This window comes from Toxotes jaculatrix, chromosome 22 (genome assembly GCF_017976425.1).
Source record: "Toxotes jaculatrix isolate fToxJac2 chromosome 22, fToxJac2.pri, whole genome shotgun sequence".
NCBI classification, from domain to species: Eukaryota; Metazoa; Chordata; class Actinopteri; family Toxotidae; genus Toxotes; species Toxotes jaculatrix.
In genome coordinates, this window is record NC_054415.1 from 9,623,218 (window position 1) to 9,649,669 (window position 26,452).

The 26,452-nt window shown below is 40.4% G+C and overlaps 6 protein-coding genes across 7 annotated transcripts; 3 read left to right on the forward strand and 3 right to left on the reverse strand.

Moving 5' to 3' along the window:
* The first annotated feature begins 174 nt into the window (after nt 1–174).
* Nucleotides 175–1,258, forward strand: avpr2l (arginine vasopressin receptor 2, like). Its single transcript, XM_041030144.1, has 2 exons — nt 175–997; nt 1,179–1,258. Exons 1-2 carry the CDS (start codon nt 175–177, stop codon nt 1,256–1,258), a joined length of 903 nt encoding a protein of 300 aa, XP_040886078.1.
* Nucleotides 1,259–3,204: 1,946 nt separating this feature from the next.
* LOC121175880 (THAP domain-containing protein 5-like) lies at nt 3,205–6,240 on the reverse strand. Of its 2 annotated transcripts, none has more exons than XM_041029729.1 (3): nt 6,192–6,240; nt 5,298–5,484; nt 3,205–4,972 (listed from the first exon to the last, which is right to left on the reverse strand). In XM_041029729.1, the coding sequence occupies exons 1-3, from the start codon at nt 6,215–6,217 to the stop codon at nt 4,208–4,210; spliced, it is 978 nt and encodes a 325-aa protein (XP_040885663.1). In that variant the 5' UTR covers nt 6,218–6,240; the 3' UTR covers nt 3,205–4,207. The 2 variants fall into 2 exon arrangements, with proteins under 2 accessions (XP_040885663.1, XP_040885662.1); XM_041029728.1 differs by lacking the exon at nt 6,192–6,240 and adding an exon at nt 5,795–6,183.
* Nucleotides 6,241–6,363: 123 nt separating this feature from the next.
* LOC121176548 (dnaJ homolog subfamily B member 9-like) lies at nt 6,364–8,798 on the forward strand. Its single transcript, XM_041030635.1, has 3 exons — nt 6,364–6,467; nt 6,825–7,067; nt 7,268–8,798. Exons 2-3 carry the CDS (start codon nt 6,851–6,853, stop codon nt 7,738–7,740), a joined length of 690 nt encoding a protein of 229 aa, XP_040886569.1. The 5' UTR covers nt 6,364–6,467; nt 6,825–6,850; the 3' UTR covers nt 7,741–8,798.
* A 1,765-nt stretch (nt 8,799–10,563) lies between these two features.
* Nucleotides 10,564–13,740, forward strand: LOC121176554 (aldo-keto reductase family 1 member B1-like). The gene is made up of 10 exons (XM_041030643.1): nt 10,564–10,698; nt 11,097–11,264; nt 11,688–11,804; nt 11,963–12,040; nt 12,131–12,253; nt 12,337–12,443; nt 12,554–12,635; nt 13,197–13,280; nt 13,426–13,508; nt 13,599–13,740. The coding sequence occupies exons 1-10, from the start codon at nt 10,633–10,635 to the stop codon at nt 13,639–13,641; spliced, it is 951 nt and encodes a 316-aa protein (XP_040886577.1). The 5' UTR covers nt 10,564–10,632; the 3' UTR covers nt 13,642–13,740.
* On the reverse strand, nt 12,913–19,132 carry LOC121176552 (aldo-keto reductase family 1 member B10-like). The gene is made up of 10 exons (XM_041030641.1): nt 18,975–19,132; nt 18,165–18,332; nt 17,864–17,980; nt 17,416–17,493; nt 17,218–17,340; nt 16,307–16,413; nt 15,951–16,032; nt 15,599–15,682; nt 15,407–15,489; nt 12,913–15,312 (listed from the first exon to the last, which is right to left on the reverse strand). Exons 1-10 carry the CDS (start codon nt 19,038–19,040, stop codon nt 15,270–15,272), a joined length of 951 nt encoding a protein of 316 aa, XP_040886575.1. The 5' UTR covers nt 19,041–19,132; the 3' UTR covers nt 12,913–15,269.
* Nucleotides 19,133–20,170: 1,038 nt separating this feature from the next.
* Nucleotides 20,171–25,389, reverse strand: LOC121176553 (aldo-keto reductase family 1 member B10-like). The gene is made up of 10 exons (XM_041030642.1): nt 25,232–25,389; nt 23,880–24,047; nt 23,679–23,795; nt 23,369–23,446; nt 23,045–23,167; nt 22,174–22,280; nt 21,653–21,734; nt 21,454–21,537; nt 21,262–21,344; nt 20,171–21,152 (listed from the first exon to the last, which is right to left on the reverse strand). The coding sequence occupies exons 1-10, from the start codon at nt 25,295–25,297 to the stop codon at nt 21,110–21,112; spliced, it is 951 nt and encodes a 316-aa protein (XP_040886576.1). The 5' UTR covers nt 25,298–25,389; the 3' UTR covers nt 20,171–21,109.
* Nucleotides 25,390–26,452: the final 1,063 nt, after the last annotated feature.

The following is a 26,452-nucleotide window of genomic DNA, read 5'->3' on the forward strand; positions in this document are numbered from 1 at the left end:
TTCGCTCCTTGCAGCCATCGCAGTCACTTTGCAATGTGGTGCGCCAAAGGAAGAGAATGTCGAGATGTTTCTGCGCCAATATGGCAATATCACAACACCTAGAAAATGTGCTGAAATTTTGATTAAACCCTGAAGTTACGAGACATATAGGAAACATCAGGATTTCGCGCTCAAATGGAGTCCAACAGAAACAGCTCTGAAATGGCAACAGATGAAAATGGAGATGTGTACGAACATTTTGCGCTCATCCGAGCAGGAATTTTGGGTTTGGTTTTTGTGCTTGCAACATGTGGTAATCTTTTTTTCTTAGGTACACTTTGGAAGAAGCGAAAAAGAAACACAAGGACCCAGTTGTTCCTCTTGCACCTGTGCTTGGCAGATCTGGTGGTGGCTTTTTTCCAAGTCCTACCGCAGTTCTCCATTGAAATTACGCACAGGTTCAGAGGCACAGACTTCCTATGCCGGTCCGTGAAGTACTTACAGGTGGTTGGGATGTTTGCCTCCGCGTACATGATAGTGGCTATGACCATAGACCGGTACAATGCAGTTTGCAAACCGATGGTTTCCTTCTTGAAGGGCTCATTTAGGAGGTATCTCTCCGTTGGCGCAGCGTGGCTGCTCTCTCTCGCCTTCAGCTCTCCTCAGCTCTTCATCTTCTCTCTCCAGGAGGTCGAGGAGAACCAGTACGACTGCTGGGCGACATTTATTGAACCGTGGGGGAGCAGGGTTTACATCAGTTGGATCACTCTGTCGGTGTTTGCCCTGCCTGTTGTCATTTTACTCTATTGCCAAATAAGAATATGCACAACAATCTATTTCAACATGAAGAGAAAAGCGCTGCAGGCGGGGCGGGCAGGCACGAAGGGGGTGTCCAACGCGATGCTTAAGACTGTGAAAATAACATTTGTCATTATAATGGCATACACGGTGTGTTGGAGCCCATTCTTTGTTGCACAGTTGTGGTCTGCATGGAGTCCAAGCAGCGCACCTACTAAAGGTTGGTTATTTGGGAGTTGGTTGTTCAGGGGGTCCCCATCCTTTAAGAACCTGTAACATGTATGTAAAGCCACTGTGTTGCAGGGGTTATGCGTTATATATCAATAATGAATTATGTAAATCCTGTCATCAACTGTCCACCTCTCTTTAAAGCTCTTTCGCTCTGTGTCTCTCTCGTTCAGGTCCTGTGTTTGCCATCATCATGTTGCTGGCCAGTCTCAACAGCTGCACCAACCCTTGGATATATCTCTTCTGTAGCTAAATGGTAGAGCTGCATGAGCCAAGACTGTTACAGGCATTTCATATCAAGAGATCATGCAAACCAGGACCTGATGAACTCCAGATGGATCATGTGGTTGAGGATATCTGACACCCAGAAAACTAAAAATCCATCAGGGATCCTGTTTTTTTTTTTTAATTTGTAGAATCTGTCTATGAATTCAGTTTTATGGGTACTTTATGATAAAAATTCTGTCCTGATTGGTGTCACCATTGCTGTATATGATTTGTTTTCTGTTGGCATCTTAACAGTATTTTGTCAGTTAATTGTCACATGTTTCAGTGATCTGGCAAAGCATCCATCATACATAAAATAAACTCATTAAATGTTTTAGTAGAATAGTTTGCAGCCATGAAACACACTGAACCATCTAAAGTTTAATGCATATTAAAATGTGCCAGAATAAGCATCTTTATAACAGGAATAACAATGTTTGAAAATAATACAATACTGTCTATCATACTGTGCTCCAAGATAATAAAATCCTAAAAAAAAAAAAAAAAAAAAAAAACAACACATAACATTTAATTTTCATTCTACAGACACTGTACCGAGAAACATTGGGGTATGTTGGGCTGTACATCATCCACATGTGACTTTGTAATGTACTGTAAGTGTTTCTTTAATGGATGTTGTGAACAAGACCTTTGCTTTTTTTCTGGTTTTGTTACTTTGCTTCTTGTGTGATCATAATCAACACTGGACAATGCTGTTCCTGATATTCAATATTCAGAAATAAATGATGATTTGCCAGTGCTGACGTCACCCTCTTCAATTTGCCTGCGACAGGGAAACCTGCGTTTGTTTCTGTAGCACAGACATGAAGCACCTGTTTGAATTTGTCATTGCACTATAACTACTATATATATACTATATATATGAAAAAGCTTTTTAATCCTTGTTCCTTTTTCAACTGTTCGTTTCCATTTCTCTTGTTATTTTATCTTTGTCAGTATTTTACATTTACAAACAAAGATTAGTGTTATTACTCCACTGTACTTCAAGATCAAGACCCACACTTATCTCTGTAGGATTTGCTCCTTGCCAGGAGATCTCAGTGCATTAGTCCCCTAATGCATTGAGATGACATGTTGTTTCCTCTCTGAGATGCGGAGCAACAGGATTACAACGTCATTTCATTACTAATTTCGAGGATTCGTTCTCGTATTCCCTGCTGGTGCAGCAGAATCCAGTGTCCTTCTTTGCCAGGGAAATGTGTCATCTTGGAACCTTTTCATGTAATGCAACGCCCCGGAGTCATTTGAAACTGCACTTTGCAAATCCTTTCTTATGTGCAATCAATCATTTTGTAATTAATTAAAAAAACAATTTAGCCTCTGCCCTGCCCCCCCACCACCCTCCACCTCCCTCCACCTCTGTCTCTCACACACAGCTGGTTTGGAAAATGAAAGTACATCAAATTAAGGATCTATGCATTTACCCTCACAAGCAGAAGCTTAATAATGCCACTGTCATGGATGTGTAAAACCTTATTCTTCTAAATAAAGTCCTGATGTAATTCCTAATGCTATTCTAAATTAAATCACAGCAGGTGTCGTTTCTCTTTTGTCACAACCACTGACAAGCTGCTTTCAACGTTTACATCTGTTTATCCTGTTGCTGACAAGCATTTTGTTCCTATTTTCATCACAGACGTGGGTTAAAAATATAGCGTTTTAACATGGTCACACTGTTTCACAGATTCTGCGGCCAGGTCTGCTACAGTGCAGAAATAGCCTATGGCGCATTTCATTCTGGAAAGCTGCTTCAAATGGAATTATTGGCCAAAATACTATGATGACTAATTCATTGCCCAAGGGTGGAAGTGAGAGATCAATCTTGCTGCTGGTCCATGATTGTGTCATTGTGCAGTTTAAAATAGTCACCTGGCACATTGTGGGCACAAACACAGCCCCCAGAAGTGCGTATGCTTTGAGAAACACATTTAAAATACACTTTATTCTACTTCAAAGTAAATCCAACTCTTTTTCCTGTAAAGCTGAATATTTTGGACTTGCAGAAGATTGCACAGAATGGCAGGGTGGTACTGGTACTCCAGCACAGCACTGAAATAAAACAAAACAAGTCTCTCCCTATTTGAACATGGTTGTTAGTGATTCCAGGACTCTAAAGTTGGAGCAAGTGTGTGAATGGTGTTGTTTGAACATGGGTAAAAGAACTAACTTGATGTGTTTTAACAAAGCAAGCAATAGCAGCTCCAGTCAAATAAACACCAATGTCAAAGAGTCAATAGGTTTAACAGTTCTGTTTCAAGGTAGGAAAAAGACATGACTCATGCTGGTCCTTAAAAAGTCACCATTAAGACTTAATTAAATACACATACAATGCTTTAGCAGCAGGGTGGTATGAAGGCATGTCATGCAACTGAAAAGAAAATGCACAGCCCAAAGGACAAGCACCATGTGTTCGTGCAACCCCTGTCACGTCAAAGTCCCCTGTTGCTTTTCTGAACCATTGCAAATCATTTAGAATCATAAAAGTACCTCAAAGGCAGAAAAAAAGAATGACCAAATGAATGAAGCCATGAACAGTGACACCAATGAAACATCAAGTAACACCTTGAAATTATATAGTTGACTGAGTAACAAAGGCAACAGCCAGACGATAAAATACAACAGGCTGATGTAACAGTAATGCATAGCAACGAGCCACTGAAAACCAGTGTTACAGTGAAGATTTGAAACACTGCCAATAAAAACAGTCCTACAGTGCCACCATGTGGATTTAAGAAGATAATGAGATTCACTGTTGTTAAATGGAAATAATTCCAGTCCAGTTGTGTAAAATCAGGCACAATTAATATTTCTGTGTTTTATGTATGGCATCTATTGGAGCATGTGCAACATGTCTGCAAAAGAGACTCAATAGTAACAATTTAAATACATACACATCCAAAATATTGGTCCAAAATCAGAGCAACATGGATGCTATATAATCCTCTAAAACTTTTTGCTTCTCTTTAAAAACTGCCCCATCCCTCTTCAGGAGGGCTATCTCAGTCTCAAGAGCACGGATTTTAGCCACAGTGCTCTCCTCCCTGCGGTCCAGTTCCAACACCTTTGCATGCAAACTCAAGATCTTGCTCCAAAGCTGATCCCTGTCCGTGTCGGGTCTGCAATACGAGTGCTCGTAAACAGAAATGTGCTCTCCCTCACTGGGTCCCCTCTCCTCCAGAAAGCAGCGTGTGGGTTCGTCCTTAACCATTTCCACAGGAACTAAGCTACAAGCCTGGCCCAGTGATGCTTGGAGGGCAGCTGCATCCACGTTTGCCTCTCCATCTGAGAAAGGGCCCAGCGATTCACAGCACAACACCGTCACAGTAGAGTCAGCAGACTTTTCAGAGTGGGGCTCGTTGCATGGGGACAGTGCAATGCAGGATGATGTTGGCGTTTCACTGTCATCTCGTACCTCACAAGCAGCAGTCTCTATCTCAGACAGGTTTGTGTGACAGTCGTTGCCAGTATCTGATGCCAGAGGCACTTCAAATATCATCCCTGTGTGTTCGGCAACAATGTTGTTTGTTGTACTTGACTGGTCCGTTTTGCAAGATCTGCTCAAAATGAGTGGCCTCTTACTGAGAGGACAGTCAAATTCTGTGGGCTCAATGTCAATGTCTAAGGTCCTGGGTTTGGCCTTGGGACTCCTTTTAATGGTGGTCACATTTTTCTCAGCATCCTGAGATAAAAAGGAATAGATCATCAAATGAGAATATGCAAAAGTCAGGAAAGCACAAGTACAAGCACAATACTGTGATGGCAAGCAATGCAAAAGAACAAAAAATTTAAAAAAACAGCCTTGTGGCACATTAAAAACGTCTTGGCGTTCTCTACAAGTGCAAGTGCCACTTTTTGGCATTAAACTTGCACTCTTTCTCATGCATAAAATGTCTAAGCTGGACCAAAGCTAAATTTGAGGTGTGCAGCAAGCCCTTTCTTCATGATGAAAGAAATTCATGATGGAAGACAGAAAATGAGACAGGAAAAACAACACAGATACACACAGCCTCGTTGGAAGGAAAAATGGTTGGGATGGCTGTGTTCTTCAGGTAGCGGATGCCCCATCGAATATCGAAGCAGTCCTCGGTGAAGTGCTCACTGCACAGGCACTGATGTCGACTCGGGGTCCACTGCTCTCTCTTCATGTTGTTCACCCATTTCTGAAGCCTGGGCTTGTCTTGCAAGGGAAACCTTAGGGGGGCAAGAGGGAAATGTAAAGAGCTGCTTTGGCACCATAAAAAGGTTTCAGTAGGGGGGTGTCAGTGTGAATGTGGCATGATTTCAAATAGCAATACTTCACATTCATTCCAACACTCTCATAGTGTCCTCCTTTACCATTACAGACAGATAAACATGACACTAATACTAACTTTTCACTGCGATTATAACCAATATTATCTTCGACTAAAGATGGTGAGACCAAGACAAAAGAAACACTTGTAGCCAAATCGAACAAATATTTAAACTCTGAGACAAACCAGAAAGCATACACAAAACATACGGGTAGAAGCTAATTCTCTTGTTGTCCTGTCTGGATGCACTTCCACCGCGGTTTCTGCAAGCTTTCACGGCGCAGTAGCGTGGCATATCTGCAGCGAAACCTCATGAAATCGCTTTACTGAGACACGTTCGTAGCTAAACATGTTTTGAAAACACAAAACAGCTCGTAATATAGTCACTTCCAGGTTGTAGCTTTCGTAGCGGAGGTGACGTTTACTTTCAAGATAGTTAACGTTCCTTCCACGACTACGGGTGCACCACTATGTAAAAGCAATTGAATAAAATAAGATTACGTACACGTCTCGTTTAAGCACTTATCCGCTATTTTATGCAAAAAAAAATTCACAGGAACTAAACAACATAATTTATTAGGATGAAAACATGTTTAGCTCTCGCACCTCAAACGATTAGCGAAGACGGACATACATGCAGTTCACCCTCTTGCCTGGGTTGTGTTCTTTATCGGACAACTCCCCATTCTCCACGTGCGCACTGTTTCCCCCAATCAGAGCGACCCGAGTCACTGTGTTGGGAAATGGACCAATGGCGTTGCGAGTCGTGGTGTTACAGCTCAGGAATGCAGCTCGTCAACAACTGTTAGCTTTCGTTTCGCATCAGCTGGAGCTGTCGGCGGCTGATAGAAGTGGCCACGGGCTGTCTGTCACTGTTTCCAGGTAAGCTCTCTTTTCCAGGACGCATTAACGTTATTTTATTTTTTATTTTTTGTCGTGAGTGGTTTATCTTCAACCGAGAACAAACATCAGAGTATGACAATGAGGGCAGAGCTCATTTAAGTTTCCCCCTTATTCTACCAAAACAGTGAGCTGTCATTTTCTTGAGCCTAACGTCTCTTTGTCGAAACTAGCTAGCAAAGTAGTGTTAGTGAATAACGCTATATATCCTATATTCTGGCTGTTGTTTGCAGAGTCATTGACCTAATTTAGAATTTTCAAACCGTTTTGAAAGTCTCTTTGCGTCTCAGGGGTGTGTGAAACGTCGCTAACGGATGTGTCAAACTGCTCTGTTCACAGCCACAGAGGTGCCAAAAACCAACAGTATGGCCACAGCGCAGTCTGTGTTGCTGCTAGCAGTGCATGTTCTGCTGATCTCTGAGTTCATCCTGGCCAAGAGAGACTACTACGACATACTGGGGGTGCCCAAAGATGCCACTGAGCGCCAGATCAAGAAGGCCTTCCACAAACTGGCCCTGAAATACCATCCTGACCGAAACAAGGGCACAGACGCTGAGGCCAAGTTCAGAGAAATAGCAGAGGGTAAGGGAGTCAGTGTGTCATACTGTAATGTAGGACATCTTTTTACTAAATATGTAGTCTGCTTTTTTTTCCCCATCATGTCCCTTATTTGTCAGAAGTCTTTGAACAACATATACAGTTTTGGCTCAAACAATATTAAGCACCTTAGTATCATAGCAACCAACACAACCAGCGATGTAACACTTCCTTGTCTCTTGCAGCATATGAGACCTTATCAGATGACAAGAGGAGACGAGAGTATGACCAATATGGCCATGGCCCTTCTCCAGGGGAGGGCCATAGAGGAGGAGGCAGAGGAGGTGGCAACTACAACTTCAACCAGCACTACCAGTCCTTCAACTTTGATGACATTTTCAAAGACTATGACCCTTTTGGTCAGCAACAACGACACCAACACCACTTTCACTCCCATTCCCAAAATCAAAAGAGACACTTTGACAGCCACTTCCAGGCCCACCGGGAGACTATGAACAGGCAGAGGAGACAGTTTCAGCAGGGAGGCTTCGGTGGAGGACTCTTTGACGATATGTTTGAGGACTTGGAGAAGATGTTCTCCTTTAATACGCACAGTTCCAGGACTGACAGCAGATTCCAGAGCTCGGGAAAGCAGCACTGCAGGACAGTGACCCAGCGTAGGGGGAACATGGTGACCACCTTCACTGACTGCTCCTGAGACAAGCCGAAAACAGTGCTCTACAAAGTGCAGCCACTTGGAATTGATTGCTAATTTATCACTTGGTGGAACAGAGAATGGTTTTTGTGTGGCTTTTGTAATTTTCTGTGTGTAATTTCCTCTAGGAACAAATATCCGTGCTGGCCTGATAAACGGCTGTTTCCAAGCAATAACTCACTCACATTACTGCTCACAGTTCAGTAATAAGTCTTCAGTTCTCTCAGATACCTCCCCATTATTTAGCTTTCCAGGTTTGTTTACTTGTGTTCAGTTTTTTTAAAGGTACAATCTACTAGACTCAGGTATGGCCTATTTAAATGAAAAAGACTATTTCTTTCTTTTGTGAGCAGTGAGGCAATAAGATTTACCAAACATCAGTTGTGACATTGTGAAACATTCATTCTACAGCTGATTAGGCCATACTATTGTCATGCTGTCTACAACATGAACCTTTTGCTACTATAAAACCAGACTATGCTGAACTTAGCATTATGTACTGCTAGATTTGTACATGTAATTTCTTGGTTTTTATTCATTAGCTTTAAGATTCAATTACATAGCTAAAGTAATACAAATTTGGATTTATAGCACTTGCATCAAAATTTGCTGTGAAAATGGAGCTTCACAGATGTGTGCAAGTTTGCCATTATCAACTGTTACCTCGTTTTAGTGTGTTTCTACAGTTGCATCTACCTTTACTAAGTCAGGGTAGGAAAATAACATCAGTCCCATGACAAATGCTGGTAAACTTAGCCACGTGCTAATGTCTGTGTACTCTCTCAGCTGTTTTGTAACCAGTTGTTTTGATGGTTACATTTGCCAGTGAAGCTGAATGGTCTGAAAAGTTAAGTTTCCTCAACTGATCATAATGTGCAATATTTAGCACCTTTGCTCTTCATGTTGCCTATGGTTCATAGACAGTGCTATGTTAATTTCATTGTCTAATGTCGGCACTTTTTGAGTGTATGTGTGTGTGTGTGTGTTTGTCTGCTCACTGAGAGTGCCCTGAATGTTGATTGGTTGCATAATGTTTGAAGAATGAATAAAAAGTTACAAGAGCAAATGCGTTTGTTTTATATTGTGAGAGGAAAAGTAATTCATCTATTAGTTAGTCTTAATCAGGAATTGATCCCGGCACATCTCAGTTAAAAAAGAAAGAGTTTTGTCAGCCCCACATCAATGAGACACAACAGTGTTACTACATAGCCCAGTGATATTCTAGAAGGTTGTTGTTCAAGTTAAAGTCCAGTAGAGAGCGCACTTTGATAAGGAAGGAAGGCAGGGTTTAGACACATGATGGAGAAGAAGCAAACAAAAACAAGAAAATGATTTCAAATTAAGAATCTAAATCAGCTGTGGCATGGCAGAGACGGTGAGAGAAAGTGTTAACTGGTTACACAATTGAAAACTACAGTATTCAACAGAAGACAAGTACAAATGTTTTATGGAAAGGAAAGTCAGTAGCTGTGTTAAAGGGCAAATACAACCATGCATACTTCATGAGCAGAAGTGTGAAAAACAATGGCTTCTGGCTCCAAACACGATCAACCACACATAGAAACTGTAGCAGCTGCCAATCCTCTGGACTTCTCAAGATGAAATTAACTGCTAAAGACCATTCATGGGTTGTGGATTAGTTAGGCTAAAGGATAACTAGATTACTGGTTACTCAGTCTCTCCCTGTATTGTGTCCCTCTTGACAGTGACATTCTACAATTACATATTTAAATATCCAAAGATGAAGATGCCTGTAGGCCTGCCAAGGTGCAATACCACACTTTCAATGTATAGCACTGCATTTAAACAATATGTTAATATGTTTTCTTGTGTAAATGTGTGGATTTAATGCTGTACCTTTAATGTGATTTAGATTAATAAATGTTCATATGAGTATTGTGCAATCACTCCAAGTAACTGAATATTGTCCTCACACATATGCTATCAACTGCCTGAATTCAAATGTGATACATGATGTAGGCATGCTCACACCCTCTCCTTGTTGGAACAAGCCACAGATTCACAGAATCACTTCTTTATAAAACAGTTTTAAGTAACAGGCGTAACTTGCTTAGAATCATGAGGGAATTTTTTGAAACAGTAGGTCATTATGCATACATGCCTGACTTAGCCTTGTGTTCGGTCTCTGCTGAGTCATCATACCCACTTCTCTCCTTCCTGACATTTACCCCCATTCAACATCTGCATACAGTATATGCAAGTTTGAAAGTTAGGTAAGAGATTACACTCAAACTAAAGGGTGCAGGGAAAACATAATCTTGTTTTCTCTTGAGCTCACTTGTTCCTTTTGAATTAATGAGCTAGTTTAATAAATTGATCTTAAATATATTTAAATATGTAATTTAAAAGTAGCATCACCAGTGTGAAATCAAGTGAATTTCACTAGATATGAACTGAAATATTATGCAATGTTATTTTCATTTTACACAACAAATGCCAAAAGAGAACTTCCTGTTGTACACAAGAAAAAAGGCCTAAACAACTCATTATTCTTATTAAACCTTGTTTCCGACTGTTCAGACCTCTGCTCAGAATGAATGAAAGCTGTTATTTTCTGATTTGTTGGAAACCCTTTGCATATATTTCATGCTGTACAGTAAACAACTTTGCATGTAATCACACCATTTGTGCTGATGCATTCCTCCCCCTGTACTGTACTGCCTTTGTCTATACTACTATACATCCATGATCTGAGCATATGGCCTTCAAAGCAGACATGACTAATCGAACCCAGGCAGACCCCTCCCCCATCAGTGACTTATAAACAAGAGACTGCTTCTTCTCTGAGCACAGCGTAGTAAAAGTCTGCTTGCACCAACGTCTGTTTGTCGATTGATTCTGCAAGACTGAGAACTGCACGATAAGATCTTCAGCATGATACCTGCAGTTACACTCAACAATGGAGCAAAGATGCCTATCGTGGGTCTGGGAACATGGAGGGTAAGGCTGAATATTTTATACCTACAAGCAGCCCTGTTGCAGACTGGCTGACCCTGCCTCTCACCAAATGTGGCAAAAATAGAGCTGAATTTAAGTAGTACCACTGTAGTACAATGCAGAGCTAATTTCACCGACTGACATCTTTATCTCTTCCATGTGTTGTAAATGTTATTACACATTACTGCAACCTGACCTCTGCCTGACAGGATTAGTGTAGTAGCAGTTATATTACATGCCCTCTATATGCATTTCTTATCATCAGATATTTAATGAACAGAACATTTCACTCATATAAAGCCAGAACGACACACAAAAGACATCACTGCTGCTGGAAACATATATCTTTACATTTGTTTACCCATATCTTTTTTTATATATGTATATCCCTTCCTTTACAGGCAGACCCAGGAAAGGTCACAGAGGCTGTGAAAGTGGCTATAAGCGCTGGTTACAGGCACATCGATGGTGCGTACGTGTACCAGAATGAAGAAGAAGTTGGGGCTGGGATTCGTGTAATGATCAATGAAGGCGTGGTCAAGAGGGAAGATCTATTCATCGTCAGTAAGGTACGACGCAGCAGAAGTCAATAACCCCACAGGGGCTCTTTAAACACTACAAGTGTACATTGCAGTTCTTCTGTCTGATTTAGTTTTGTTTCAAAGCAGAAACCCCCTTTTGACGTCTTTGCTGGGTCACAAGTTGCACAACACCATGTCTTCAAATATATAGTCTAATTTGTGTGCAGACAGGAAAACATGTAGACATGTTTTCTGTCAAGGTCTTGTCCCAATTTAGAGTCACATTTTGTTCCCTCTCCTCCATTGTGGTGCCTTTAATTCATTACATGTACTTTACTATTTACATTGAACATTTACAGTATATGGTTTGGTTTTTCCAGGATAAAATCTATTAGTTGATCCACTAATGCTACAGTTCCACCACTATCACACCCACAAAAACGCTAGATTAAGCTTGTTTGTCTTTAACAGCTATGGTGCACCTTCCACCTTCCATCACTAGTGAGGGGAGCATGTGAAAAGACTCTCAGTGACCTGAAACTGGACTACCTGGACCTCTACCTCATGCACTTTCCTATGGGAGCCAAGGTTTGGATACCACTATCCCATTCTGGCAGAGCAAACCTAGCTCACCGTTGGCCTGTTTTATCTGTTTAAGCAAACTTGACCTCAGAGAATGAAGTTAGACAGTTATATGTTGTAGACTTTCAGAGTTTGGACTGACATGTTTTTTTTTTTAACTGCAGCCAGGTGATGAGATTTTTCCTTTAGATGAGCACGGCCAGGTTATTTCTGATGGGAGCAATTTCTTGGACACTTGGGAGGTAATTGAAGTGATAAAATGCTAAACTGACCATCCCTGTTATGTGTGACAAACATACATCACTAACACCCATGTGCAATTTGTCAAACAGGCTATGGAACAGCTGGTCGATGCTGGGTTGGTGAAGGCTATCGGCATCTCTAACTTTAACAAAGACCAGATTGAAGCTCTTCTCAACAAGCCAGGACTCAAGTACAAGCCTGCCAACAACCAGGTACAAGATTCCCAATGTGAGTCATTATATACTGCAAAATATCACAAGAAAATAAAAGCTAATGCATTTGGGTGTTTCCCCAGATTGAGTGCCACCCGTACCTGACTCAGGAGAAGCTGATCAACTACTGCCACTCAAAGGGCATCTCAGTGACGGCTTACAGCCCCCTGGGTTCCCCTGACAGACCCTGGTGAGAGGAAACATCACATATCATGCATAGCAAATAAAAACTTACTGGCAGCTTTTCATAATATTAGAATAGAACTGTCTCTCATTATTTTCTCTTCTTATTTACAACAGGGCTTCATCTGATGAACCCTCTCTGCTGGAGGAACCTAAGATCAATGCCATTGCCAAAAAGTACAACAAAACTCCAGCACAGGTAGGAAAAAAAATTGTCTTTGTAATGTCTAACTCTGTGTCTCCTTCTTGGAAGTACAAGGCTGTAAAATATTTTGGATCATGTTAATAATGGGATGCAAAGCTAAGTTTGGGCACTTCATTGTTATAACTACGAGAGCATAATGTGTAAAACAAGCACATACTATGTGCAATTTCAAGCTTTTATGCATGACGCCATATATTAGGTATTTATAGACCACATGCCAGATAGAAGCAGCACAACTGTACACAAACTAACAAACAAACAGATATTGTCGTGATGTGTGTTTCGGACAGCAGGTGCAGTCAGGAGACACACAAACTGGCCATAACGGCTTTGTCTAAAATGATGCAATGTTTACTGTCAAAAGTTAAATAACAGAGGTCAACAAGTCACTGTCACATGGTGGATCAAAAGGCTTGTTACAAAACTCCAAAGAAACAGTACAGTATTGTTCTTATGGTTGGTGATTCACCAAAAATGTGGTCACGCAAAGATGCAGGAAGATTCCTGAATAACACTCAGAAAATATTTTGCACTCGTGATCTGTTTTCCTACCAGGTTCTCATCAGGTTCCACATCCAGAGGAACGTAATTGTCATTGCAAAGTCGGTAACACCCAGTCGAATCAAGGAAAATTTCCAGGTACGTCAATCTTAAAACCTCAGAAGCTGAGTCTGTTCTGCTCATCTAATGTTTTCATACAGGATGATTCCCATCTACAGGTTCCAGATTTTTGAATTTCTGATTATGTGCTTTATAGTTGCTTAGCTCTCCTTTCTCTTCTCAGTTGTCTGACTTTGAGCTGAATGAAGAAGACATGAAGACCATGCTGAGCTTGAACAAGAATTGGAGAGGATTCCCTGTACAATGGTGAGTACATAGGCAGATGACGGGGAAAGGGGAAAAACATATTACATTGTCATCAGGTAAACCATCTTAACCTTCTTCTTTCACCTACAGGGCCTCAAAACACAAAGACTTCCCCCTGAATGCAGAATACTAACTCATCAGACAGTAAACTGCAGTTTCTGCTTTGCATACACTCTTTTTATTCACATTATACATGTTGTTACCAAAATAACCTGCCTAATGTGCTTATCCAGTTTTCATTATATTAGAGTGGTTGTAGGTTTACATAGGATAAACGGGAGTGATCACTATAAAATGCTATGTAGCTACTTAAGCAGTCGCTTGTTACTTGTGGCAAAGTAAGTTTACAAAGATGGTTAGGCACAAATGTTTGGAAGGATTTTACAGAAAATTTCAAGACAGTTGTTCGAGGACCAAATTTGCAAATTCATACCATACAGCACTATACAAAACAGGTAGTATAAATATTTTTGGGAATATGGGCCTTTTATGGAAGCTACAGCATTTGCAAACATGAGATTAGAAGGTAAACTCTGATTCAAAGGTTAGAGTAAACAGGGCTGCAAATCTGCTGATATTTAACCTAATTTCAGTCCATTATTCATTCTTTTTTAGCCCTTTTTCATTGCACATTTATACTGTCTAAACTCTGAACCTATGCTGCATTTCTTGATGTTTTTATTTCCTTGTGTTGAAACACTTTTACTTTACTGCCTTTTAGAAATTTGCTGGAATAAACTTACCTTTACTATGAATCCTATCATGTAACTAACAAATAAAACTACAACTATACACCACAGTACGTTTTAGCTGTTTGACCTAATATTTTTTGGTTAAACTCTCACACTCTCTCCTTCCACTTTATGACATTAACTTTGATCTAAGATCTTTCTGCTGACTCACACGTGAGACTGTTCTGCCTTTGTCTCCTTGCCAAATTCAATTTCCTGCCTTACAGGAGGGTAATAAATATTCATTGATGTTTACAATTGCTTGTCATAAACATGGACACTCTCCTCTAAATAATAGAAATTAGGAAGAAGAACGGATTTAATTAAATGAGGAGTGTTTGGAATAATGATACCTCACACGATGTATCATATTTGAGCTACAAAAATACATTTTGACTTAAATACTGATTTAATCTGTTAGTCGGGCTATGAGAAGTCAATGTAGGTAGTTTTTTCCTCTTACATGTAACAGTACACATCTAAACACTTATTAATTCTTTGCTCTTGTAAATTGCTCCTTCTGTTTTCAAAACTAACTCGGAGCTATTGTTCATGTTAAAAAATATAAAATTTGCTCTGTATATGGCACGCATTGTTGATCTTCAGTAACTTAATGTCATACTGACAACAAATCAAAACAGCAGAATTTACACTACGACAATGCAATTAAATTCTTGTGTTCAAGCAATCTAAGAAACTGACAGAACAGTTTCATAGCTTGTAAGTGAAGGACGCCAATACTCAGTTGTACTAGAGCAATACCCACATCCATCATGGAGAAACTCGGTATCTTGAGTGTAAATAGGAGTGCGTGTGTCTTTGGAGTGCGTTTAAAACTGTTTGGTGATAAGACGAGTAACAAAAGAAGTTTTTTTCCCCCGAGAAATATAACATGAAAATAAAAATCAGATGCAAGGCCATAAAAATAGTGCAAACTGCTCTAAAGAACAGGAAAGCCATCAGTCAAGATGCTAGAAAAGTAAATTCCAGCTCCCCATGTAAAACTGTGGGAAATCAGCATGTTTTCTTTTCAGAATTCAGCATTGAATGGATAATCCTTGTGCTTCGTGCCCCTATAGAGAGAGAAAAAAAAAAAAAAAAAAAAAAATTGAAACACAGCATCTTCTGAACAAAGAAAAAAAAATCCACAATGGAAGACAATCTCACCAATGCATGGGGCAGGACCTCCAGTTCCTGTTGAATCCTAATATAGTTTTCATCTCCCCCTCAGTCAGTTGAAAGTCAAACACCTGCAACAATTTAAACAACAGTTTTCATGCACGAGCCAAAAGGGAAAGTAAGTAAAGCAGGCCGAGGGCTAATACCAGAAAATATCTCAACAATGTGTCAGCTAATTACTTGGAAATTCTCCTGAATGCGATGAGGCGTGATGGACTTGGGGATCACCGCTACGTTCCTCTGGATGTGGAAGCGGATCAGGACCTATCAGGGAAGGAGAAAGGGCATTAACATGTGAACATGATCTGAGGCCATAAGTTTAAGTGTAATAACATACAACATATGAACACTTTCCTCTCTTGCACCTGTGTTAATGACTACTATGAAATGTGAATAAAACTCAGATGATCAATGCATGTCAGATGTTAAGACAAAAGAGGAACAAACATTGCTTTTTGTGTGTGCACAGCAACTCTTTAAAGATCTGTTCAGTTTCATTTTTAATTTGCTGAGGTCACTGTGAGTGTTCTACCTGTGCAACTGTCTTCTTGTGCTTTTCGGCGATGGCCTTAATGCTGGGATCCTCCAGAAGTGATGGGTCTCCTGGTTTAGCCCTGAAATTTAAATACATCTCCTGGCTATTTACAGGACTCTCACTGATTGCATTCTGATGCAAGGTGAACAGACAAAGAGGAACAACACAGTCACAAGCTGAAACTAAGCAAAGTGATATGACAGACATAATGGGGGTGGACAAATACTGAACTGGTATTCGACCAAGTGCGACCCACTTCAGCAGAACAATAATGTGGAAAATACAAACATTTACACGTTCTCATTAACTGTCTTGTTACTTTTGTGATAAATATGATTGTCATGGTTACTGACCAGGGTCTATCAGGGGAGCCCAGGGGGCTGTAAGCCGTCACTGAGATGCCCTTTGAGTGGCAGAAGTCAATCAGCTTCTCCTGGGTCAGGTATGGGTGGCACTCCACCTAGTGGATACACACACACACACACGTACACAAAACTCTTGAGAGGCATTGCAAAAAGCAAACAATAGATACTCCCTGTTATTAGGCTATGTTGTATTTTTTTAAAAATGTGACCAAAGATTATTTTGCTTTGTTGTTCTACTGAACATGCTCAGTATATTTACTGAGCATGTCGTAGTGTCCTTCTACTCGTCAGTAAATATACTGAGCATGTTCTACTGAATGTAACAGAACTTTATTTACACAGTTTATTGTTTTTGCAAGGACAAGCCGAGAAAGTGCTGATGTGAGGCTTTCACACAGTATATGTCTCATAGATGTTTTAGAAAAACATCACTGATGTTCAGATCCTCTGTTCCTTGTTTGGTGTGCAGAGGGAGAATGGTGCTGTAATCTAATATACAACACAGCCAGACAATGGCTCTGACTGCAAAAATACATGGTCAGACCAGCTAACTGGTCCAGCCTGAAGGGAAACTGCTGTGGCCCATTACGAATTAACAGGACCTGATGTCAGGTCTCTTCCTTAATCCCATTCCATAATGGCATTATCTGTCTCATCAATAGACAGATAATGCCATTATGGCCTCTTGCCCTTTAAGAATAGCAAACTTGGAATGTATTGGTTTTCTTGCTGCTCAATAGCCACAAATCAAACATGATCTATCTAAAAAGACTGTGTATATAAGCTGTTTGTATAATAAATAATAGAAATAGTGTTATCTGATTGTTCTACAAATGTGTATCAGGCAGTGATGTTGCTGCAAGGTGACATTACTTGGTTAAACAAGTCATTTAGCTTACCTGGTTGTTGGCAGGCTTGTACTTGAGGCCTGGCTTGTTGAGAATGGCTTCAATTTGTGCCTTGTTGAAGTTGGAGATACCGATAGCTTTGGCCAAGCCGGCATCCACGAGCTCTTCCATTGCCTGTGAAAATTGGATTTTCTTGTTTGTTATTTCTTTTCTTTATTTTTCTTGTCATGAAAGGTTCCATGAACTCACCTCCCATGTCTCCAGGAAGTGGGTATTGTCACTGATCGCGAGTCCTTCACTGTCCAAGGGGAAGTCATCACCACCAGCCTGTAACATTGAAGACTTACTCTTATAATGCTTTTATACAGCCACTGCAACCCTGAACTTATCTTAACATTCCCCAGAGGAGCTCTATGTGAGAATGCAAACATCTGAATTAGATGGACTGACATTAAACAGACTTTTACGCTGCCATCACACTAATACAATGTCTGTGTAATGTCTGATTGTGAACGGATGTGTGAACAGAACAGGTCAGCACAGCAAAGGGGAGGGAGTGGTGATGGCTTGTCTATCACAGGCATGATGAGGAACTGGCCGTAGATGTAAGCGAGCTTCATACTTCACCAAAATACTGACTGCAGATAACACAGTAAAAGGGCATTTAACATAACGACTGCTCACACTGAACCAGTACCTGGAAGCCCATGGGAAAGTGCACCAGATAGAGGTCTATGTAGTCCAGTCTAAGATCACGGAGAGTCTTCTCACAGGCTTTCCTCACCAGGGGCTTCTCATGGAAAGTGCACCACACCTATGAAATGAAAGCACAGAGTAGTCAGTGAGCAAGCCTGCATGTTCAGGAACCCAGCATCTAAACAGTTTGCAAATAGTACAGGATATATATAATATATATAAACAGGAAGCGTCAATGTTCTTTTCTTGCGTGGAAGAAATAATAACAAGGACATGCACATGGATTTCATGCACCAACTCACCTTGCTAACCATGAAAATATCCTCTCTCTTCACCACACCGTCCTTGATCATTGCGTGAACTCCATCTCCCACCTCTGTCTCGTTGTGGTAGACATACGCTCCATCGATGTGCCTGTAACCTGCTGCGATGGCTATTTTCACTGCTTCGGTAACCTTACCAGGTTCAGACTAAGAAGACAGGACCGGTTAGTTATATAGAGTGTAACCACTATTTACGATCACTGGTTACAAGTGTCATTCGTGTAGTTTTCCTTAGCAGCAACTCTTTGTCAAAGAGTTTTTCAAAAGTACTTCAACTCTCCCTACTGTCAACAAATAAAAGAAACTTTGATGTTCAAGCTGATAAAAAGCAGTGCAAGCACTTTAAGGATGAGGCTTCATCACTGCTGGTGCCTGTTACAAACAGCAGCCTGAAGTTATTGTGACCTTTGTGGATCACAGTGGATCAAAATCCGCCTGCAGTGAACTGCAGCATAATCTAGGCGCTGTAACTTGACCCAGCACATGACAATCCCCTTTTCTGGAAACCTGTTAGTCCAATAGTCTGCAGCCCAAAGGGTGGTGCTTCATGACTGTAGCCCAAGTGACAAAAAACGTCCCCCAGTAGCAGTGAGGTGTCAAACATAATGCAATTACATGCAAATTTCTGTTGAAATATCAGCAAGTATTTGGAGGAAAGTTGGTTTCAGCGACTCGTTCACGCAGTCTGCAGAGTTGCTTATTGTTTGCACGTGCGGTTAACGAGCTCACTCAACAAAATGACCTATAAACAGAGGGAAAGCGGTTTGACAAAGTAAAAATAAAACGCACCTTCCATGTCCCAAGTCCAACAATGGGCATTACAGCACCAGTGTTCAGTTTCACGGCCGTTGCCATTCTTCCAACAGACGAGCAAGGTCTGGGAGCGGATCCCACGGTCGAGTGGTGACAGCAAACGCAGCCAGATGACAGCGATAGCGGAGGGCTGCTTCCTCTGCTTAAGGTTTTATAGCGGTTGGCAAACATGAAGCAGTATTACCGCCACCTGCTGGCATGGAGTGTGGATCAGGGACTAATAATGCAAAGTTAGAGACATTTGTCTCTAATACTCTATTGTCTCCAGAAGACTAGTTCTCCTGATGTACTGAAACAAAAACTGAAAACACTTATCCTCAGACTTTTTCTGTAAAATATCACCAGTTCACCAGTTCCCTTCGCTCTACAGTATACCTTGAACAAAAAATTATAACATGCACTGCAGTTTCTTCCTCATTACAGTAACCACATTTCCCCATATTATGTTTAGCCATTTTCACCAATGTGCTATTGAGTCTTGTGACCAAACCTCAAGATATCGCTGTTTCTTCCCTTCGGCTTCGGGACTGTGTGAGAATTGAAGAGAAAAGGCTTTTCAGTTGCTAGTCCTGTGCTAGATTAGTCTTTTTTCATTACACATGTATACTGTATAAACTAAGTGCCTATACAGTATTTCTTGATGTTTTTATTTCCTTGTGTTAAAACACTTTGAACTGCCTTTCTATTTGAAATTTGTTATCATAAACTTACCTTGTCTTTAATGTGAATCCTAACATGTAACTGACAAAACTATGACTTTACACCACAGTACGTTATCACTATTTGACCTAATACAATATTGACATTTTTCAGCTTATCTCTCAGATCTCCTTTGTCCTTATGACATTAGCTTGGATCTCAGATCTTTCTGCTGACTCACAGGTGAGACTGTTCTGCCTTTGTCTCCTTGCCAAACTCAATTTTCAGCTTTATAGGAGGGTAATAAGTACTTTGTTGTTTACACTTGTTTGTCATAAATGTGGACACTCCTGTAAATGACTGTTACATAAGATTCATAGGGTCATTAGCAGACACCTTTGGAACATAAATCCAACCCCCCCCACCCCCCTCTGCCCAGTCCCACTGTTAGGTTTTCTGACCTCTAGTGGAAGTGAAATGCATGGGACTTCAATCTTCCCTATTCTGCTGTGTAGAAAACTTGCAACCGACTTCTTTTATTTTCTCCCACAAGTCTTTATTTTAATGCTCTGCAAAAAGAGGGAAGTGAGAGTGATTATTTCATAACAGGGTTCATACACATGATTACAAAGTGCCACACATGACATGCTAATAGTAGGAATGACTCTGTCATCCTAGTTGAGCAAATATGTGCTTATGATTTTGCAATTAAAATTATATCCCAAAGCACTAATACCTCTGCCAAAGTAATAAAAAAAAAATCAAAGTGCGCTTACAGAAATTAAGAGGAAGAACAGATTTAGTCGAATAAGGACTATTTTGAAGAATGACACATCACATTTGTGCCACAAAAATATATTTTGACTTAGATGCTGATTTTATCTGTTAGTTTGGCTATGAGAATTTAATGCAGGTAGTTTTTTCCTCTTACATGTAACACTACAAACACATAAACCTAACACATTACTTCCTTGCTCTTGTAAATTGCTCGTTCTGCTCTCAGAAATAACTTAAAACTAAAAATATTAACTTTGTTCTGTATATGGCACGCATTTGTGATATTTAGTAACTTAAGGTCACACTGACAACAAATCAAAACGGGTGAATTTACACTAAGACAAAAAAAAAACAATTAAATTCTTGAAACTGACAGAACAGTTCCACAGCTTGTAAGTTAAAGACGCCAATACTCAAGTTGTACTAGTGCAAAACTCCTATCCATCATGAAGAAACTCAGCATCTTGAATGTAAATAGGTCTTTGGAGTGCATTTAAAACTGTTTGGTGATAAGACGAGTAACAAAAGAAGTTTTTGTTTCCCCCAAGAAATATAATATGAAAATAAAAATCAGATGCAAGGCCACAAAAATAGTGCAAACTGCTCTAAAGAACAGGAAAGCCATCAGTCAAGATGGCAGAGAAGCAAATCCCAGCTCCCCATGTAAACCTGTGGGAAATCAGCATGTTTTCTTTTCAGAATTCAGCACTGAATGGATAATCCTTGTGCTTCATGCCCCTATAAAGAAAGAGAAAAAAAAACATTTTTTAAATGGTCGCCTGAAACACATCTTCTGAACAAACTGACAAAAAGACAAAAAAAAAATCACAATCGAAGACAGTCTCACCATTCCATGGGGCAGGCTCTCCAGTTCCTGTTGAATCCTAATATAGTTTTCATCTCCCCCTCAGTAAGTTGAAAGTCAAACACCTGCAACAATTTAAACAACAGTTTTCATGCACGAGCCAAAAGGGAAAGTAAGTAAAGCAGGCCGAGGGCTAATACCAGAAAATATCTCAACAATTTGTCAGCTCATTACTTGGAAATTCTCCTGAATGCGATGAGGTGTGATGGACTTGGGGATTACAACCACGTTCCTCTGGATGTGGAAGCGGATCAGGACCTATCAGGGAAGGAGAAAGGGCATTAACATGTGAACACGATCTGAGGCATCAAATTATTGTTCATAGGTTTAAGTGTAATAACACCAATATTTTGAGCTAGTGAGAGTGTTGTACCTGAGCAGGTGTCTTCTTGTGCTTTTCGGCGATGGCCTTAATGCTGGGTTCCTCCAGAAGTGATGGGTCTCCTGGTTTAGCCCTGAAATTTAAATACATCTCCCGGCTATTTACAGGACTCTCACTGATTGCATTCTCCTGGTTCCATTCAAGCTTAGACAAATTCTTCAGCAAAAGTTGCGAAACTGGTCTAAAATTAATACCACTATGAGAGGGTTTTTCCAAAGCAACATGGGACAGAAAATAAATAAATAAAAGGAAAGAAAATGGGTTAAATCCTAAAATGTCAAAACCCTGATGCAATATGCCACAGAGACACAAGCTGAACAGACAAAGAGGAACAACACAGTCACAAGTTGAAACTAAGCAAGTGATAATGGGGGTGGACAAATACTGAACTGGTATTCGACCAAGTGCGACCCACTTCAGCAGAACAATAATGTGGAAAATACAAACATTTACACGTTCTCATTAACAGTCTTGTTACTTTTGTGATAAATATGATTGTCATGGTTACTGACCAGGGTCTATCAGGGGAGCCCAGGGGGCTGTAAGCCGTCACTGAGATGCCCTTTGAGTGGCAGAAGTTGATCAGTTTCTCCTGGTTCAGGTATGGGTGGCACTCCACCTAGTGGATACACACACACACAGAACAGGGTGATGACTAAAAGATTATTTTGCTTTGTACAATACAAGGTTCACTGACGCTTTAACTAACTGTCCAGCCTTTCACTGTTTAATTATAATTTCTTGGCAACGTCTTGACTGATACTGAGTTTTATACATACAAGGTTCAAGGACACATCCATTACCAAAGTCCATCTATTCGTCAGTAAATATACTGAGCATGTTCTACTGAATGTAACAGAACTTTATTTACACAGTTTATTGTTTTTGCAAGGACAAGCTGAGAAAGTGCTGATGTGAGGCTTTCACACAGTATATGTCTCATAGATGTTTTAGAAAAACATCACTGATGTTCAGATCCTCTGTTCCTTGTTTGGTGTGCAGAGGGAGAATGGTGCTGTAATCTAATATACAACACAGGCAGACAATGGCTCTGACTGCAAAAATACATGGTCAGACCAGCTAACTGGTCCAGCCTGAGGGGAAACTGCTGCGGCCCATTACTGATTAACAGGACCTGATGTCAGGAGACAGATAATGCCATTATGGCCTCTTGCCCTTTAAGAAAAGCAAACTTGGAATGTATTTATTTTCTTGCTGCTCAGCCACAAATCAAACATGATCTATCTAAAGAGACTGTGTATATAAGCTGTCTGTATAGTTACCAGGTGAAATGCTGTTATCTATTTTTTGCTACAAATGTGTATCAGGCAGTGATGTTTCTGCAAGGTGACATTACTTGGTTAAACAAGTCCTTTAGCTTACCTGGTTGTTGGCAGGCTTGTACTTGAGGCCCGGCTTGTTGAGAAGGGCTTCAATTTGCGCCTTGTTGAAGTTGGAGATACCGATAGCTTTGACCAAGCCGGCATCCACAAGCAGTTCCATTGCCTGAGAAAATTGGCCATAATAAACATGTTTACCCTTGGCTGAGTTTAGGTTTAGGGACTGTGACTACTAAAACCAACATGAGCTCACTAAATAACATTTTCCTGGTCATGCTGGGTTGTGTTTGTGTGTAGTTCGCAACAAGTTTTACCTGCTGGAATCTTCTGTTAGATACAGATGACTGTTACTTCCTGTTCAACTCACCTCCCATGTGTCCAAGAAGTGAGTGTTGTCACTGATTGCCTGTCCTTCGCTGTCCAAAGGAAAGTCATCACCGCCAGCCTGTAACATTGAAGGCTTACTCTTATTATCCTTTTACACATCCACTGCAACCTTGAACTTATCTAAGCATTCCCTGATGTGTACGTGAGAATGCAAATGTCTGAATCAATTGGACTGGAGGTTAAACAGACTTTTACCCTGCCATCTCCCTAATACAATGAGAAAAATACTGACTGCAGATAACACAGTAAAAGGGCATTTAACATAATGACTGCTCACACTGAACCAGTACCTTGAAACCCATGGGAAGGTGCACCAGATAGAGGTCTATGTAGTCCATTCTAAGATCACGGAGAGTCTTCTCACAGGCTTTCCTCACCAGGGGCTTCTCGTGGAAAGTGCACCACAGCTATGAAATGAAAGCACAGAGTAGTCAGTGAGCAAGCCTGCATGTTCAGGACATGCACATGGATTTCATGCACCAACAACTCACCTTGCTAACGATGAAAAGATCCTCTCTCTTCACCACACCTTTCTTGATCATTGCATGAACTCCATCTCCCACCTCTGTCTCGTTGTGGTAGACATACGCTCCATCGATGTGCCTGTAACCTGCTGCGATGGCTGCTTTCACTGCTTCGGTAACCTTACCAGGTTCAGACTAAGAAGACAGGACCGGTTAGTTATATAGAGTGTAACCACTATTTACGATCACACAACTCAGTGTCCTCTAGACATACTGTAACACAGTAAGATCACAATGATTATTTATTTGTATATTCAATAAACAGATTATGGATGATAAAATGTTTTGCATGATTTTTTTTTTTTTTTTTGGTGTAGACCTTGCACAAAAATGCCACTATCCTTAGTCTGAAATGGAGTTTTCATTCGAGAGTTTGTTCTTCAATTCAGTTCCTGGGAGAATTTAGTTGAGGAAGGCCGTAACGTTTGCTGGGTTCAACTTTAATATTGTCCCTTGGGGTAATGTGTCCTTTGCATTTGATCAGTTCTAACCATGTAATAGCAAGTGGTAGTTGCAGTGCAGCCCCTGAGGACCGGCTCCAGTTACTATGTCATGCCTAGGCATGAATCATCAAAATACCTGCTGTGTCATACCGGTTTCTTGTGGTAAGAGCATGTATCTACTTGTCACTCCATCCACTTTGTTGTTAATACTAATTTGTATTTGATTGTGTATTTTATAAAAGGATAAGGTGTGGCTATCAAATAATAAGACTTCCAAATGCCCAGTCTTGTTATCTAATAGCCACACCCTGTTTACTCTACAGAAGGACACAAAAGGCTTCTCAGATAAAGAAAAAAAATACTGTACAAACACTGCCTACTGTCAACAAATGAATTAAACTTTGCTGTTCAAGCTGATAAAAAGCAATGCAAGCTCTTTAAGGATGATGCTTCATCATTGCTGGTGCCTGTTACAAACAGCAGCCTGAAGTTATTGTGACTTTTGTGGGTTACAGTAAATAAAAATCCGGATGCAATGAACTGCAGCATATTCTATGCGCTGTAACTTTACCCAGCGCAGGACAATCCCCTTTCCTGGAAACCTGTTAGTCCACCTGTAGTGGACTAACAGGACTAACTTGACTGTAGCCCTAGTGACAAAAAAACGGCCATCAGTAGCAGTGAGGTGTGAAACATAATGCATTTACATGCGAATTTATGTTGAAATAGCAAGTATTTGGGGGAAGGTTTCAACGTCTCATTCACGCAGTCTGCAGAGTTACTTTCTGTTTGCACATACGGTTAACCAGCTAAACTCCACAAAATAACCTATAAACTGATGCAAAGTGGGACAGCAGAGTAAAAAACAAAACCTACCTTCCATGTCCCAAGTCCAACAACGGGCATCAGAGCACCGGTGTTCAGTCTCACGGCCTTTGCCATTTTTCCAACGGACGTGCAGAGTCTGCGAGCGGATCGAGCGTTGACAGCAAATGCAGAGGACAGCGAGTGAAGCGGGCTGGAGTGATCGATCGGTTAATAATGAGCTGTAACTCCCACGCAGGACCCACCTATTTGTTTAAGCAAAACTGGGACAGTGGAAAAATACTCTGTATTAACCCTGCATGCAATATTGTGCTAAAGTAAAAGTACAGGTATTGAATTTAATTGTAAATTTAGGCCACTGAAAGCCTGTTAAAGGCTTAAGTTATTTCTAATTTTAATAACTTCAGTCACAGCTGGTTTAATTAATAACAACGCGTTATATTTTAAATGTAAACCAAACTTTTTTGCGTTAATGTACAAATTTACTTTAAGGTAAAATGAAGTTTAAGTGTCACACGCATGGAACTTAAATGCAACACTTGGGTAAGTATATTTAGCTATTTTTGACTATTAAGCAGATTACTGATTGCCACGGATGTAGTCATTTGGTCCACTGGATGAAAAGTAACCACCTACATTTACTCAGCTATTGCACAATTGTGTGCAGGGTTTCAGTCAAAATCAAATGAAATTCTCTCAAGTGTTGAAATGTTATTAAGACCATAACAAAGAAAATTTCAGTACCCTTTCCACAAAAGAACGAATTCATATTAGAGCTGGGTAATTAGTTTGAAATCAGCCATGATATTGATAAGGACTCTTCCAATATTGCTAACACATATGCAAAATCCAAGAACCAAAGATTGCTCCCAGACTTGCCACACCTGAGCAACCACTTCGCAAAATAAAACCTGTTTGTTCCGTTTTGGGTTTTTTATATATATATATATTTTTTTTGCCTTTTTCTGAAAGTATTTGTTGGTTCTGCCAATGAACCACTAGAGGGCACCATTACCACACTTACCAAACGTGAGACAGTATCCTCAAATCACCCAACTCAGGCTCCAAAGAAACATAATCACATAATTACATACATTAGCTAATTTGGCCAGTAATTACAGTGACTGAAATGATTGATCAGTATTGTTCATTTCCCTTAAGGCCCTCAGAAACCTCATGCACACATCCAATATTTGATTTAAACTTTGTCCACAGGGGGGGAAATGCTTTTTCAACTAACATCAGGTCATTGTCCAACATGTGGCATGCAAT

Bases quoted from the DNA above. Each gene is read 5' to 3' on its own strand.
- avpr2l (XM_041030144.1), top strand. From the start codon at position 175: ATGGAGTCCAACAGAAACAGCTCTGAAATGGCAACAGATGAAAATGGA. The intron at 998-1,178 runs GTTGGTTATTTG...TCTCTCGTTCAG, and splicing joins AAGCAGCGCACCTACTAAAG to GTCCTGTGTTTGCCATCATC.
- LOC121175880 (XM_041029728.1), bottom strand. From the start codon at position 5,880: ATGCCACGCTACTGCGCCGTGAAAGCTTGCAGAAACCGCGGTGGAAGT. The intron at 5,485-5,794 runs GTATGTTTTGTG...TGCCCCCCTAAG, and splicing joins AAGAGAATTAGCTTCTACCC to GTTTCCCTTGCAAGACAAGC. The intron at 4,973-5,297 runs GTGTGTATCTGT...TTTTTATCTCAG, and splicing joins TTTTTCCTTCCAACGAGGCT to GATGCTGAGAAAAATGTGAC.
- LOC121176548 (XM_041030635.1), top strand. From the start codon at position 6,851: ATGGCCACAGCGCAGTCTGTGTTGCTGCTAGCAGTGCATGTTCTGCTG. The intron at 7,068-7,267 runs GTAAGGGAGTCA...TGTCTCTTGCAG, and splicing joins GTTCAGAGAAATAGCAGAGG to CATATGAGACCTTATCAGAT.
- LOC121176554 (XM_041030643.1), top strand. From the start codon at position 10,633: ATGATACCTGCAGTTACACTCAACAATGGAGCAAAGATGCCTATCGTG. The intron at 11,265-11,687 runs GTACGACGCAGC...TGTCTTTAACAG, and splicing joins ATCTATTCATCGTCAGTAAG to CTATGGTGCACCTTCCACCT. The intron at 13,509-13,598 runs GTGAGTACATAG...TTTCACCTACAG, and splicing joins AGAGGATTCCCTGTACAATG to GGCCTCAAAACACAAAGACT.
- LOC121176552 (XM_041030641.1), bottom strand. From the start codon at position 19,040: ATGGCAACGGCCGTGAAACTGAACACTGGTGCTGTAATGCCCATTGTT. The intron at 17,981-18,164 runs GTGAGTTGGTGC...TTCATTTCATAG, and splicing joins ATATTTTCATGGTTAGCAAG to GTGTGGTGCACTTTCCATGA. The intron at 15,490-15,598 runs GTAATTAGCTGA...AAATTGTTGCAG, and splicing joins GCATTCAGGAGAATTTCCAA to GTGTTTGACTTTCAACTGAC.
- LOC121176553 (XM_041030642.1), bottom strand. From the start codon at position 25,297: ATGGCAAAGGCCGTGAGACTGAACACCGGTGCTCTGATGCCCGTTGTT. The intron at 24,048-25,231 runs GTAGGTTTTGTT...CTGTCTTCTTAG, and splicing joins TTGGACTTGGGACATGGAAG to TCTGAACCTGGTAAGGTTAC. The intron at 23,447-23,678 runs GTACTGGTTCAG...TCAATGTTACAG, and splicing joins ACCTTCCCATGGGTTTCAAG to GCTGGCGGTGATGACTTTCC.